Source organism: Schistocerca gregaria, chromosome 11 (genome assembly GCF_023897955.1).
Source record: "Schistocerca gregaria isolate iqSchGreg1 chromosome 11, iqSchGreg1.2, whole genome shotgun sequence".
Classification (NCBI taxonomy): domain Eukaryota; kingdom Metazoa; phylum Arthropoda; class Insecta; order Orthoptera; family Acrididae; genus Schistocerca; species Schistocerca gregaria.
The window spans coordinates 78,907,812-78,923,728 of record NC_064930.1 but is presented as its reverse complement, the minus strand read 5'-3'; the positions used below and the strand labels follow the sequence as shown (position 1 = coordinate 78,923,728).

The 15,917-nt window shown below is 41.1% G+C and overlaps 1 protein-coding gene across 7 annotated transcripts in view; it reads left to right on the top strand.

Annotated features, from left to right (window-relative positions):
• The window catches only part of LOC126295142 (sorting nexin-13-like), a 324,588-nt gene that overhangs the window by 239,196 nt on the left and 69,475 nt on the right, over window positions 1-15,917 (top strand). For all 7 annotated transcript variants that reach the window (XM_049987428.1, XM_049987425.1, XM_049987427.1 and 4 more), the window contains one exon: window positions 2,679-2,936. In XM_049987428.1, the coding sequence (XP_049843385.1) occupies window positions 2,679-2,936 (258 nt within the window). The remainder of the gene's footprint in view (window positions 1-2,678; window positions 2,937-15,917) is intronic.

Genomic DNA, 15,917 nt, shown 5'->3' with positions numbered 1-15,917 from the left:
GAATTCTTTTAACACGGACTCCTGATTTGTCGGTCCTTTGGATTCGTGTTAACGAAGTTTTACTGTATATTAGACGGCACAAGTTAGTTGTGGTGGCACCTACCAACATTCTCAGAACTTCCACTTGCTTTGCACTAGGTTGTAAGCCACAGGTGGTTTTTTGGCTTACAAAAACCAGAAAAAAAGTGCGACTTAGATTCGAGTAAATACAGTAGTGGTTTAGGGAGTGACGACAGTTTGTCAGTCGAGTGAGGAGTGTTCTCCAGTGGCACGAGGTAAATAGATCGACTGTGCTCTGGACGGACAGCTCTTCCAACATTTCTGTTTGCAATAAACTGTTGTGAAGTACACGGGCAGACTCTATAGCTACACAGAAACTACAAAATGACTTCAAGTTTCAATATATTTTAGTTGAAGTTCAGTGCAAGTGTGTACTTTGGATTTTGTTATTGGCTATTTTCAGAATTTTGTAACTCTTGGTTTTGAGATTTAAAACTTGTCTTCACATGTCTGTATGTAATGTCATTCGTTACAGGATGTTGCGACGTTATTTGGGGCGGGGGAGTTGTTAGGTTAAGTACAGGGTGAGTAAATAACATTTCATTTGCGTCCAAATACGAAGGTGAATCAAATATAAACAGAATTTTATTTATTATTTAAATTCGTGTATTGAAAAGCTCAAGGCAACTATAATTTATTTTTCCACATAGTCTCCTGCTTTGGAAATGCATTTGTCCCAGTGTATGGACACCTTTTTGATGGCCTCATCATAAAATGAACTGGGTCATGTCACGAGCCAGTTGCGCACGAAGTCTTCCACACTCTGCTCATTTACAAATTGCTGCCTTCCTAAGCATCTTTAAGCAGTCCGAATAAATCGAAATCACAGGGCAATAAATCCGGGCTGTAAGGAGGATGATGAAGTGTAGTCCAGTGCATTTCCTGTAGCTTGAAGATAGATAGAGGAGCAGTATTGTGGAGGAGGATGACCTGTCAAATTGATTGGTCTCACCTTTTTGCGGTGATATGCAACTCTTGCCCATTTCAACAGTTTTCAGTAATAAGCAGCATTGATCATGCGTCACTTGTGCAAAAAATCAATCGGCAAAATGCCTCGTTGATCGAAAAAAAATGGTTGGAAGAACCTTGCCTGCTGACAGTCGAGTCTTGTCGTCCACTGTTGCTGCCTCCCCTTTCCTCCGCCACTCCTTACTGGCTCGTTTGGATTCTGTAGTGTTCCATTGCAGGTGACAGTCCAACTCAAAAATGCATCACCTTCTTCTGCAAACCTTGCTGTAAGCCTCTGACAGAACACCAAACGTCTCGACTTCATATTTTTGGTCAAAAGTTTAGGGTCCCATATGGAACACACTTTACGGAACTGTAGGTCATTTATGACGATTGCTTGACAGCTCCCATAACTGATTCTGACTTTTTGTGCAATTTCTGATACTATCAGAATGTTTTTGTCTGTAATGCTGGTCCAAGTATGGCGATCATGTTGCTGGTTTTTCACACGTCATCATCCTTCCTTGATCTTTTTGTGCCAGGCAAACACACACATCCTTGATCGTGTTTTACCACCGAGCTGTGTAGTCAATCAGGAAATTTCTGCCATTGTAACTCCTTTATGAGCAAGAAATTTGATAATTATGTGTTCCGAAATGGAGGGGTGGACCTGTTGCTCAGACGTCACGAGTGTTACTGACGAAACGGCGGAAAATATCTAACAGCATGCTCTCCTCACTTCTAATGGTCCCGCCTAAGCATAGCAGAAACACGGGGCCAGTTCTACCAGCTGTTGATGATCAGGAACAAAAATCTCATCTCTGTATTCGATCCCCCCACATATGTTGATCGTTTGTTGTTGTTGTTGTTGTTGTTGTTGTTGTTGTCTTCAGTCCTGAGACTTGTTTGATGCAGCTCTCCATGCTACTCTATCCTGTGCAAGCTTCATCTTCCATTACATTCTGCAGCTTATATCCTTCGGAATCTACTTAGTGTATTAATCTCTTGGTCTCCCTCTACGATTTTTACCCTCCACACTGCACTCCAATGCCAAATTGGTGATCCCTTGATGCCCCAGAACATGTCCTACCAACCGATCCCTTCTTCTAGTCAAGTTGTGTCACAAACTCTTCTTCTCCCCAATTCTATTCAATGCGTCCTCATTAGTTATGTGATCTACCCATCTAATCTTCAACATTCTTCTGTAGCACCACATTTCGAATGCTTCTATTCGTCCATACAGTAAAGCTGCATGCACTCGGGAAAAAATACGGCCGCAGTTTCCCCTTGCTTTCAGCCGTTTGCAGTACCAGCAGAGCAAGGCTGTTTTGGTTAGTGTTACAAGGCCAGATCAGTCAATCGTCCAGACTGTTGCCCCTGCAACTACTGAAAAGGCTGTTGCCCCTCTTCAGGAACCACACGTTTGTCTGGCCTCTCAACAGATACCCCTCCGTTGTGGTAGCACCTACGGTACGGCTATCTGTATCGCTGAGGCACACAAGCCTCCCCACCAGTGGCGAGGTCTGTGGTTCGTGAGGGGGTCTGTTAGCGTACTTAAATAGTGTTCTACCTATATTGCAATACTTAAGATTACAAGATTCACTGATATTGAACCACAGTGTCAAATACTGTAACAATCCGTAACAAGTCAGTTACGTGGTGTGTTGCAGCTGGACAGCCTGGTGGTGAACCCGTTGAAGAACTCGATGCGATCGGTAGGCCAGGCAGTGCGCACAGTGCCCGACAACCTGCTCAGCACCGTGGACGGCGTCGTGGACGGGCTGAGTCGCGTTTTCGGCAGCAGCGCCACCTCCGGCAGCCTGTCGGGCTCTTCCCACGGCTCCGGGAGTGCCTCATCTCTGGCGGGGGCGGCCGCGACACCCGCGCTGTGCGAGGCTACCAAGGTCGGCGCCTCTATCGACACAGAGGTGAGTCCGGGGTGGCGATTCCTCTGGAAAACCTGATAAATTGGAAAATGTTATACAAATTGAATTCATTGTAAAAGTCAGATCAATTTTGAGGAATTCTGAGAGATTGTTGGGCATTAAACTGTTTACTTGGGGAAGTGATTGTTCTGAGTCAGTACACGGTTGCTCTGCTGTTCGCCCTTAACTGTTTGGGACGGGGTTCGTAAAACCGACTGTACATTATCCTTCTTGCTGTGCCACTCTAAAGTGGGAAACATGAAGACTTAAATCTCTCTGTGTGCTGCGATTTATTTTATTGCAGTTGTCATTTCTCCTAATCTAGGTGCAAGTCGACAAATTATTGAAACTTTGTGTAAAGATCTCTTCACGATGTCTGACATCCCGACCCATCTTGCTTATTGTATCTGACACTCTCTCACCAATTTTGCAGTACGACAATATATGCTGCCCTTCTTTAAATTTTTTTGATGTCCCCTGTCAGTACTATCTGGCAAGAATACCGTACCGTGCAGCTATAATGCACTAGAGGGCAGACAGTTGTCACGTAGCCAGTATCTTTACTGGAATTATTGCATCTTTTAAGTTTTGTGCCAATAAAACACTGTGTTTGGTTCACCTTCCCCATGTTTTCCGTATGATAGTTCCAGTGTGAGTTGTTCGTTTACTGTACTCCCTAGGTAATTAGGTGAAAGCACAATGTTTAAATTTGTGTTATTTACTGTGTAACTTAAATTTAACAGAATGTTTGGTACTTGTGTGGAGGAAGTTGCTTTGTATTTTTTGGATCAACTAGCACTTTTCATGTCATACAATAACTTGTCTACATAATTTTGCAGTTTGTTTAAATATTCTGATCACTTTTGTAGATGATAAGAGTGCCACAAAAACTGCAAAATATCTGAGAGCACTACTCATATGGTTTCCTGATTCTTTATGTAGATTAAGAAGAGCAGAGGGCATGTAAAACTTCCCAGATGTCATTTCTCTTTCACTAATGAATTCCCATCAGGTACTACAAACAGTGGCCTCTCTTGACGGGGATTTGTGCGTACAGATGCTCAGTGGAGACAATACTGTATAGGCAGCAGAGCAGAAAGTTACATATTTAGCTTTTTATACTTTTTTCTTTCTTAGTTTGATTCTTAAATTCCATTCCTGTATTTGAATAAAGTTGGTGCATAAGTTTTTATAGTTTTTGTTTTTCATGTTGGTATTCTGGTTACTATGTGTTTATTTACTGCCATTCTTTATTTGTAGTTCTTTGTTCCTGCTTGAGTTTACATATTGTCATATTGTCTTTTGGAGATAGTGGAGCTGGGGTATCTCAAAAACAAGTGCCAAGCAGAGGAATCGGAATATGTCTGAACTATTATTCTGTTTGCGGTCTATGGAGGGGTGACAGCAGTGAAGGCAGTCAGAAACTTTCGTGCCATTTATGGGGATAATGCCACTGGACAGAGTTTGGCAAGGAAGCAGTTTTCATGTTTTAAGGAGGGTGGTTTTGGGATTAGTGACTCTCCACCATGAGGAAAACCTTAGGGGTTTGGTAAAGATCATTTAAATACATTTATCCGCAACGATCGACATCAGTGTACTTGAGAACTGGCAAGTGTAATAACTGTGATTATTCCACCATTGTGCAGCATTTGCTTTCGATGGGGAAGGTTCAAAAATCGTGTGCACGGGTACCTCATGCTGTAAGCCGAGATCATAAAACTTAACTAAGAGGGCATATATCCATCGCTGCTTGCTTGTTATCAATTGGCTTGTGAACAGCACTGACCATTTCAATCCTGTCTCATTACTGGTATGACAAATGGTACCTTTATGCTAATGTGAGGAAAAGTAAGCAGCTACTCCCCATACACAGACCTGTGCACACCTACAAAAGATGTTGTTATGCATCTGATACAACAGTGATGATGTGGTGTTCCATGAATTGCTTTCCTCATGTTGGGAAGTCATTCCACACCCATCTTATTCACACAATTTTGTGGCCCCAGTTTTATGTCTTTTCTGCTCTCCACTGAATAACTTTCAAAGAACTTCCTTTCCAGATGAAAATGCGCTCCAATCGTGGCTCTACCACACGATTTTCACAGTCGCGGATTCAAAAAGTCACCCCATCATCGGCAGACAGTTGTAAATAGTGAAGGAGAATATATTATTGTTGACAACAATCTCTGTTATCTGTACGTGTCATGTTGTGTCGTGTTTATTAAACTTGTGGAAAATACCATAAATGTATGCACAAACATAGTATTTAAGCACTCCGTCTTCAGGCCACGAGTGGTTTACCGGGACCACCTGACCTCCTTGTCACCCTCAGAGGAGGATGCGGATAGGAGGGGCGTGGGGTCAGCACACCGCTCTCCCGGTCGTAAGATGGTATTTGGTGTATTTGGTCGAGCAGCTCCTCAATTGGCATCACGAGGCTGAGTGCACCCCGAGAAACGGCAACAGCGCATTGCGGCCTGGATGGTCACCCGTCCAAGTGCCGATCACCCCCGACAGTGCTTAACTTCGGTGATCTCACAGGAACCGGTGTATCCACTGCGGCAAGGTCATTGCCCTAAACATAGTATTTAGGAAGTATAATTTCGTGTTGTAATAACTCTAAGGTAGATTTGTGCAGTCTGTAGCACAGTTGTCATTTCTTTGGAACGGCCAACTTTGCAGCTCAGTAAGGTATCGGCCTCTGGTGGCGATACGTCAGGAGAGTAGCAAGTTGTGCGTTTAAGTTTCTTTCTGTGCATTTGTAGTCAGTCGAGACGTAAGTCGTAATTGGACTGAAAGGATGTGTGCACACTGTGTACGGATGCGAGAGAAACTGCCTGCAGTTTGTGAACAGCTTTTGGCCACGACAGTCCTACCTCAGGGTGTAGCAGTGGCACAGAAACTGATGTGTCACCCGGGGCACCTCACGTGACGCTCGTTTCACCTGAGGGCTCTTTTGCCGAGGGACAGTCTGATGAACGCGATATGGTACATCCACACTCACCGCAGTGTGAATGGACGTTGGGTGTTTACCCGTGTGAGTGAATGGGTGGCCATTCCTTCATTACGGTCCGAGCAGGCAGACGCAGGTAGGGGTTTGCCAGTTATTGGAAGCTTCAGTGTTTCACTTTATGGAGCCCCTCAGAAAGGTAGTAGTCGGGGGGTGCAAAGAAAGCTAATGTGCACTCAGTAGGTCTGCCAGTTGGCCTCATCCGCGATTTGGAGGAGGTGCCGCCTGCGGCTATCGGGCATGCAGGGTGCAGTCGTCTGCCAGTTGCGGCTCACATCGGCACCAGTGACACCCGTCACTAGGGTTCTGAGGGCAGTTCGTACAGGCAGGGTGGGACTGCTGTAATTCTCTGTACGGGAAGGTCACAAACGGATAGTAAGTGTGCTGCAGGGTAGGCTGCGCTGAGGAATAATTGTTAAGGAAAATATTCCATACTTTGGGCTGTTTTTGAGTCAATTTAGGATTTAAAGTAGCCAATTGGGGAGGTGCATGTGCAAATTCGAGTAGCCCGCCAGAGAGACAGTGTCGCCACTAGTGTTTTTTGTGTGGTTTCATAAAACCAAACTAGAGAGTGATACAAAAATTGGACACGGGGCAGTGGTAAGAATCGAACCTCAGGCAAAGGCTGATAAGTCTCTCCACTACCATCAGTGGTACAGAAACAATTGACACTAATTGTGCCGAGCGGGCTGCTGGAATTTGTGTGTGCAGTGGCCTATTGGCTAACTTCAATGCTAATTAACTCAGAAACGGTGCAGCATATTATTTATATTTTTTCTCAACTGTTATCTCTCAACACAATCTACACTGCAACATCCTTGCAAGCTTTTCAGACCACACTATGTATGAGGATGGTTTGAAAAGTTCTCAGAATCACCGTGAGACGACAGCGCCAGCGCGACGAGTTGTTCACGTGATATTCATTGGACTGTTGCCTGTTAACGCGTGCCACGTCAGTGAGCTTGGAAGAGAGCTGTGCCGGAGATGTGGCTCTGTTACTGTTCCCGTGTAGTCATTTGCGGGGATGAAAAAAATTGATATTCAAGCAGTGATTAAATGCTTTGTAAAGAAAGGTATAAATGCAAAGTAAATTCGTGCCGATTTCCAGAAACACTGGGGGGACTCTGCTCCTTCATATTCAGCTGTCGCCAAATGGAAAAATGACTTTAAATTTGGTCAGGCGAGCTTAGATGATGATCTGCGCATTGGTCGGCCTAGATGTGTGACTACTCCAGAAATCACTGCAAAAGTGCACAAAATGATCACGGAGGATCGCCGATTGAAAGTGTGTGGAATTGCTCACGCTTGCCAGATCTCACCTGATTGGGTATATCACATTGTAATTGAAGAATGATCTACAAGATGAGTGCGGCAACTCTTGACGCTGGATCAGAAACGCATAAGAATGGACATATTGGAACAATGTTTGGCACATTTTAGGAGAAACGAACAAGTTTTTCTGCGCCTGTTTATGAGCACAGATGAAAATTCGGTGCACTACAATACTCCAGAGACAAAAACAACAATCAAATCAGGGGAAGCATGCTGATTCTCACCAAAGAAAGCAAATACAATTCCTCTGGCAGGAAAGGTCGTGGCATCAGTGTTCTGGGAGACAAAAGGGATTCTGTTTGTAGATTATCTCCCCACTGGTGCAAACAATTACTGGAGAAATCTATGCTAACCTCCTGGACAAATTGCAACAAAAGATAGTGGAAAAAAGGCCAGGTTTAGTAGCAAGGAAGAAAGTCATCTTCCATCGAGACAATGTGCACCCACACACACGTGCCGTTGCTGTGGCGAAATTACACTGCTTAGGTATGAATTGTGGCCACACCTGCCTTATTCACCTGATATGGCTCCATCAGACTTCCACCTCTTCCCAAAACTGAAAATTTTTCTTGGTGGACGGAGGTTCACATAAAAGAAAGAATTAATAGCAAGAGTTTCAACTATTTTGCAGGCCTGGATGAAACTCATTTTCGAGGTGGGATCGAGGCATTGGAACATCGATGGACTGAGTGCATTAATCTACAAGGAGACTACACTGAAAAATAAATAAATGTTTCAGTGGTGGAAGTACTTTTTTTAATTCCACTCAGAGAACTTTTCAAACTTCCCTCGTACAAAAACAATATGGCTGACTGGTTGCGAACGTATCTGCTGCTTTTTGCTGATTATGCTGTGGTGTACAGGGAGGTGTTGTCTTCAAGTGACTGTAGCGGGAAACAAGATGACTTGCACAAAATTTCTATTTAATGTGATGAATGAGAGGTAGCTCGAAATGTAAATAAAATAAAATAAGGTAAAATGAGGTAAAATGGTTCAAATGCACAGGAAAAATAATTCCAGTGTCTTCAAATACAGTATTAGTGGGTTGCTACTTGACACAATAAGGTCAGTTAAATATATAGGAGCAACATTGCAAAACAATACAAAATGGTACAAGCACAATTGTAACGGGGAAGGCAAACGGATTGAATTCAGTTTATTGGGAGAATTTTAGACAAGTGTGATTCATGTGTAACGGAGGCCCCGTGGGATATAGCTTTCTGTTGCTGTGTTTTTGAATGGAACAGGAAATTAACTGATTAATAGTGGTACAAGATACATTCTGTCTTGCACCTTACAGTGGCTTATGGAGCATGTATGTAGATCTGGAAGTGGGGTCACAAATTCTTGCGTCGTGATCCATCTCATAAGGAAAGGTGACGTATTGGAATTGTTCTAATGTTTGTCGCTCTGAAAGGTTTTGCGCACGCCACGGACATAAAGAGGGTGATGAGATACAGGATTGCTGTGATTTGATTCTCCTTCTGGAGCCTTTGTAGAGTGTCTATAGCTACAATTACATACTTGCTGGGCAAGCCACCAGCCGGTATGTGGCAGAGTGTATGTCACACCACTTATCCTAGACTGAGTACATATGAGTCAGTGCCATCTAGTTCACCTACTCTTCAACAAGTGCATCAGCTCCACTTTCACCATTCACACACACAAATAATTATATATATATTTTTAAACAATGAATGATCCTGGTTGGAATGTAACAATTTATGAAAAGGATAGTTGCTACTCACCACATAGTGGAAATGCTGATTCGCAGATAGGCACTATAAAAATACTGTCAGAAAGCGAGCTTTCAGCCAACATGGCATTTGTCACACACACACACACACACACACACACACACACACACACACACACACACACACACACACACACACAAAATCACAATTGCATCTGTCGCCTCAGCAGCCAGTGACTGTGTGTGTGTGTATTTCTGAAAAATGCCTTATTGGCCGAAAGCTCGCTTTCTGAGATGTTGTGCCTATCTGCGAATCAGCATCTCCTCCATATGGTGTGTAGCAGCCATCCTTTTCATAATATTGTTATATGTATTTTTGTTTTCTTTACCAAATAATTACTCCCGTGTTAATAATTCCATTTATCCCAAACAGACCTGCTGCACTTTTCAGTCTGCTGCTATTTCATGAGCAAAATAGAGACTCCTGGCTGTTACCAGCCTTCAGTTTCTCCACTCAGTCGTTCTATAATCATTGTCTCCTACTTCCACCAGAAAATGTTGGACTGGAGTATCCTGGGGTCTGTGGGAATGTCAAGATCTCTGACCTAGTGACTTTTGGAGTGACCCTTTTATTAAAAAAATATTACCCATATATAAATACCACACCTTCTGGGACTACTTGCAAATTTTTGAAGCGACCTTCTGGATGGTCAGTGTTGATTCTGGAGAAATTTAGGAACACACAAGGCAGTGCTGACGCTTAGGAGATACCTTAAGGAAACGTAAAGAATACATTCATAGCTTTTGGGAGTTTGGAGAAATCATATTCATAGCTTTTGGGGTTTGGGGGAAGCTTCTGATAGTGTCAACTGGATTACACACTTTGAACTACTAAGAGGAAACCACTGGAGGAGACAAGGTTGTGGCCTATCCCCAATGTTATTCAGTCTGTACATTGAGGAAGCAGTAAAGGAAACCAAAGACAAATCAGGAGTAGGAATTAAAATTCAGGGAGAAGAAATAAAAACTGTGAGGTTTGCTGTTGCAGAGACTGCAAAGGATTTGGTAGAACATTTGAACGGAATGGACAGTGTCTTGAAAGGAGGATATAAGATGAACATAAACAAAAGCAAATCAAGGATAATGGAATGACTCCAAGTAAATCAGATGATGCTGAGGGAATAAGATAAGGAAACAAGACATGAAACTACTAAATGAACTTTACTATTTGGGCAGAAAAATAAGTGTTGATGGGTGAGGTAGAGGGGATATAAAATGTAGACTGCTAATGGCAAGGAAAGTGTTTCTGAAGAAGAGGAATTTGTTAACGTGAGTTCAGAGGGTGAGGAGTTAAGTATTAGGAAGTCTTTTTCTGAAGGTATTTGTTTTGGTGTGAAGCCATATGTGCAAGTGAAACGTGGACGATAAACAGTTCAGACAAGAAGAGAACAGAAGCTCTTGAAATGAAATGTGATGTTAGAGAAGAATGCTGAAGGTTAGATGGGTAGATAACATAGCTAACGAGGAGGTACTGAATAGAACTGGGGAGATAAGAAATTTGTGGCACAACCTGACTAAAAGAAGGGATCTGTTGCTAGGACACACTCTGAGACAAAAATTTGATTCTGCCGAATTCTGTACCTTCTTAGCTCAACAGCACATACTTCCAGCCTACCTACTGAAACTGGGGCATCTTCATTATCATCCATGGATTCTCAGGCTCCAGATCTGTTTCCTGTTGCATGCTTGGGAAGAGAATTTGTCATAAGGCTGTGAATTTGCCATTCACAAAAAAAGTTTGTGTGTGTGTGTGTGTGTGTGTGTGTGTGTGTGTGTGTGCGCGCGCGGAAGGGATAAACATGTTACAGACATATGTTCACGGTTTCAACTGTACAGTATACTTCGTTTGTTTTGGACAGATACAAATGTTATATATGTTTTAGTGTCCACGGCGATTTTCGATTATTATAAAAAAAAATTGCATCAAATTTTGTGTGAAAAGTGGAATCCAGTGCTCTAAAACACTTGAAATGTTTGTAACGGCATACGATGAGTCTTAAAAAAGCAACGGGGTTTACAAGTTGTACAAGCTCTTCCAAGATGACCAAGAAAATGCCAATGATGAACCTTGTTCTGAATGCCCCAGCACATCAGCAACAGATGATGACATCGAAGCTATTGAAAAAAATTGTTTTGGAAAATCATCGAATTACCGTAAGAGAAGTTTCCGAGGATGTTGGCATATCAGTCAGCTTGTGTCATGCAATTTTTTCGGATGTTTTGGGCACGAGACATGTATCAGCGACGTTTGTTCCAAAGGTTCTCAATTTTGATCAGAAGAACCATCACATAAGCATCGCTCAGGAGCTCTTGAATGATGTAAATGATGATCTTGATTTGCTCAAAAGGGCCATAACTGGTGACGAAACATGGGTTTACGGCTATGATATGGAAACCAAAACCCACTCATCCCAGTGGAAGCATTCTGGAGAGCCAAGACCGAAAAAGTATGCCAAGTTTGATCAAATGTCAAATTTGTGCTCACTAACACTCCCCCCCCCCCCCCCCACCCCCTCCCTCCCAAATTATTGTGGCGTAGCGCATTATGAAGTTTTGCCTCAAGGTCATACAGTCAATAAGGAGTATTACCTTGACGTTTTGCACCATTTGTGAGAAGTGATTCGCAAAAAAGTCCAAAATTGTGGAAAGATAATTCATGGCTTTTGCGTCACGATAATGCTCCTGCTAATTCAATTGGAAAGACCTATGAAAGGACAAATATTTTCAATGATTGAGCAGATAAAAACTGCATTGCTGGAAGTACTCAAGGCTGTATGAAAAAGTGCTTACGAGAATAGCTTTGAGGATTGGAATAAGCGTTGCGACTAGTGTATTGTATCTGAGGAGGGTTACTTTGAAGGGGACGATATGAAAATTGATGAATAAATAAATATTTTTTCATGAAAATATAAAGTCACCTTACTTTTTGAACACATATAGTATAGAGTATTGCTTGTATTTGGCGATTTTAAGAATGCTTATATATTCAATGGACAGACTCTACCTCCTCAAAACCAAGAAGGAATATACAGTCGCTAGGAAAACTTCCGTAGTAACTAAAGAATCTAAAGGTAAATTTTGTTGGAACAGCTTCTAGTCCCTTCCAAGTTGTATCAAAAGTTAGAGGAGGAGACTGTTCGTCACTACTATTTTTCAATTATCTACTGTAAAAAGTTATAAGAGGCTCGAAAATAGAGGAAGAAAAGCAGAAAATTGATAACTACTAAAAGCTGGTTAGATTGAAAGAAACACTAGATTGTTTTGCTTTGCAGAGGATTTCGTAATAATAGATGGAGTCGTACAGACCATAAAGAAAGGGCCATGAAGTCTGCTTAGAGAGACAGCTGAAAAGCCTGGTCTTCAAATATCTTTTGAAATAACTGTATACGTGATCAATGAAAGTAACTCCCCAAGGATTCTAAAAATGAAATACAGCAACATAAAGAAAATTGGATAGGTGTTAGTAGGTCTCGCACACAGTGTGTTCCGTGCAAACTTCGTTATGTATATAGACAATCCACCCATTCTGGAAATTAAGAATCTGGACAATTTTTGCCTGTTATCAACATTGATACTGGCAACACATCAGTCCCAGGGATTCCAAAATTTTCAAGAATGTTTTATTTCAGTAATATAAATGTGATAGAATAGAAAGTTGTAGTGGTTAATAAAATAGGAAAAGAGAAGAAAAGAAAAGAAAAGTTTGAAAATGTGGGAAGAAATGGTTTATAAAAAGGGGTTTTTAAAATCATTAATGACCGTGAAAAAGGGAAAGAATGAAATGCAAATTGGACTTCGTATTACAGAAAAGTTATCGGACTTCGTGATTTGGAAAAGATATTGTTGGGGTGGTCCTTATGGCGTTTCTGAGCAAAAGTCAAACCAATTTCCCCTACAAAAATTATTGAAAGGATCAGAGAATAACAAAATGTGATTAACAGGGGGGAATGGCGTAGATAAAGAGTTCATCCTTTACCATGTTAACATGTCTTCTTTCGTGCGGCGTCTAGGTCTTCAAAACTAAAACCATCTTGGTGTTGAATGCAATATGTTTTACATTGCTGCTTTCAACCTCCAAATTTCATACAAACTTTCACAACACATCTGCCCATCAATGAGTTTTTTCGTCTTAATCTGACCAAGACTAGCTAATACGTTTTGTACGTATGAAGTAAGCTTCGGCTCTCAAGAGACAAAAAACGGATAGAAAACAAAAAAAAGAGATAGAATTTTAGTATTTTCTCTGCCGTCGAGCGCTCATACCGCCGCGACGGTATAATTCATATCTGAGGGAACGAGTGTAGTGCAGCAAAATTCAAAGTCGCACTACAAAGTTATGGAGGAGCAAAAGCGAAACATCGGGCAAGGAATGACTTTACTGCTCGTTTGACGCATTTCAGAATTCATCAGTCATCAGTTAGGCGGGAGTGGGCAGACCAGTGTGCTAATACTTGTCCCACGTGCAACTCGAAGTGGGGGTGGGGGCTGCTGTGTAACCCAGTGTACTGCAGAAATAACAAAAAGGAGGCACCAGTATTTTTCAGTCATTAAATTTCCTATTTTTTTCATTAAAAGATTTCCCAAGTTTTACAGGCCAAAATTCGAAATTTCCCCGAGATCATTTTTGTCCTATGTGGGAACAAATTTTACTTTACTGCTTTTCACAGCCACAAATGAAATTTGAGTTGCTACCTAACTTTTTAGTCACTACTCTTTGGTCACATTGGTCTGAAAACAAGATATGTATGAATAACACCTCATTTTTCTTTTCAAGAAGGAATTTTTGACTGTAATACATTACAACACATTTACTGCAGCTAAATTTATGATATTTTATTGTAATGCACAGTACATATTACCACTATGTGGTTTACAAAACGTCTTCAGTTTAATTTAATCTGCAGCCATTTGATGAAGATTTATTTTTGAAAGCACAAAATGGTTAGGAAAAGGTACTACATATAACCTTTTGTACATTGGCAGTAAATGAAATTTTATTTGCTACCATTGGAGTGAGAACGAATTTGTGAAAGTGCAAACAAAAAACTGTTGTGCTGAAAAGTATGTACATTACTTAATACTTTACAGACCGACCCCGAGCTAGCTCGTGCCGCATTGCTGTGTTCAAAAGATCACGCGAAGTATAGCTGGGGCTGTGATTTTCTCGATTCAACTTATGTCTTAACTCGCCCTTGAGATCTCAAAATTTGTAAGGGAAAAATGGGGAAACTTACGGCAACCTTGATTATGCCCAGGTCTTCCAGAAAATGAGATAGTGGCAAAACTAAGTGCACAGTAATAAAATAATTTTCTCGTCTCTAATAATAAAATTAGAAACAGCCGACCAGTTGCAGTGGATAAAGATTCTTTACCTAGGTTTCGACAAATATAAATTTGTCTTCTTCAGAAGGTAGCCTAAGGACAATGAACATCATAGCTTACATTAGAAAAGTATGAAACTTAAGTGAAGAATAGATTTTAACACAAATTAGAGAGCTCTTGCAGTACAGAAATATGAGAACGACGACTGGTACTTACAATTTTACATTAGTAAGGACTAATGTACTGTCTCTGTTTTTACAAATGTCGGCATAGATCCATTTGTCATAATTGAAATATAGCCCTAGAATTAGGGTTTGTCACGTAAATATAAATTAGTACATGGATCTTGCAGAGCTCCCAACCAACGGAGTGTAATCGGCGAGCGTAGTTACTCGGGAGACCAGGGCAGGTGGCGCTCATGGCGAGAACCGTGTACCAATTGGCGTACAAAAGCAACGTGTAAATTATCAGTATTAATAAATTCCTTAGATAAAGTAACAATAAAAAGAAGGAAAGCGTTTAACACTTTTGTTATAACAGTATGGGAGCATTTGTACAATTAATGTAGTTATACATCAAAAAGACAGGTGGCACTTACGCCGAGAGAATTACGCACAGTGGCATATACAGCCAAAATATAAAAAATTATATTACTATATTATTGAAGGCCACAAATGGTATATATGTCAGAACTTTAAAATTAACAATAATGGCTCTTGTCAAGACAGAATTATGAACATTGGTACACAATCCAGTTAATACACATTTGCAGGGAACCAAAGTTTTAGAGCCAGACAAAAATCACATAAGGGCCAATGTAGTGGCAAACATGCATCGTGAGAAAACCAGATTACATAAAGGGTAGTGAGCTTGAAGCATTGACGGTGCATCGTAGCTTCCTGACGAAATAGACCACCAAGGTTACACAGCATTAATGTTATACCATAAACAGTACAGGTTTAAAGCCTTCGAAAAATTGTCTACATGCAAGGTTCAACTGGTTGTTCATTATATTACCGTCCTTGAGCTCTAGATGTTTGAAAATTTGTAACTCTTCCCACAGATCTTATCTACGCCCTTTGACTTCTCTGTGTAGGGTAAGTGTGTCTTCCAACTGTTTAGGCATATGACCGACTATCAAGAGGCGTTCAGCAAAAATAGAGCTGTGTATATTCGCTCCTTTTTTACCTAATAGGTGGTTTTTATATCTTGTTTTCACAGCTCTGCCTGTTTGACCAATATAATATGAAGGACAGTTATTACAGGTTAGTTTGTAAACACATGAATTGGAAAACCATTTGCTAGCAATCTCTACTGAATGTACAAGATTTCTTTTTAAACTGTTATCTGTACCGAAGGAGACGTTAGTTATATTTTTTCCTTAGTAGACCTTGTATCATATACGATACATTACTCGAGAAAGGAATGGAAATAAATTTTTTAGCTTCTTTTCTATCAGTGCGGAGGTTGTTGCTCAAAGTCGAACCGTTTTTGAAGTTTTCTTACTGAACAAGTAATCAATCATATTCTGATTGTACCCATTATTAGCCGCAATCGCTTTGAT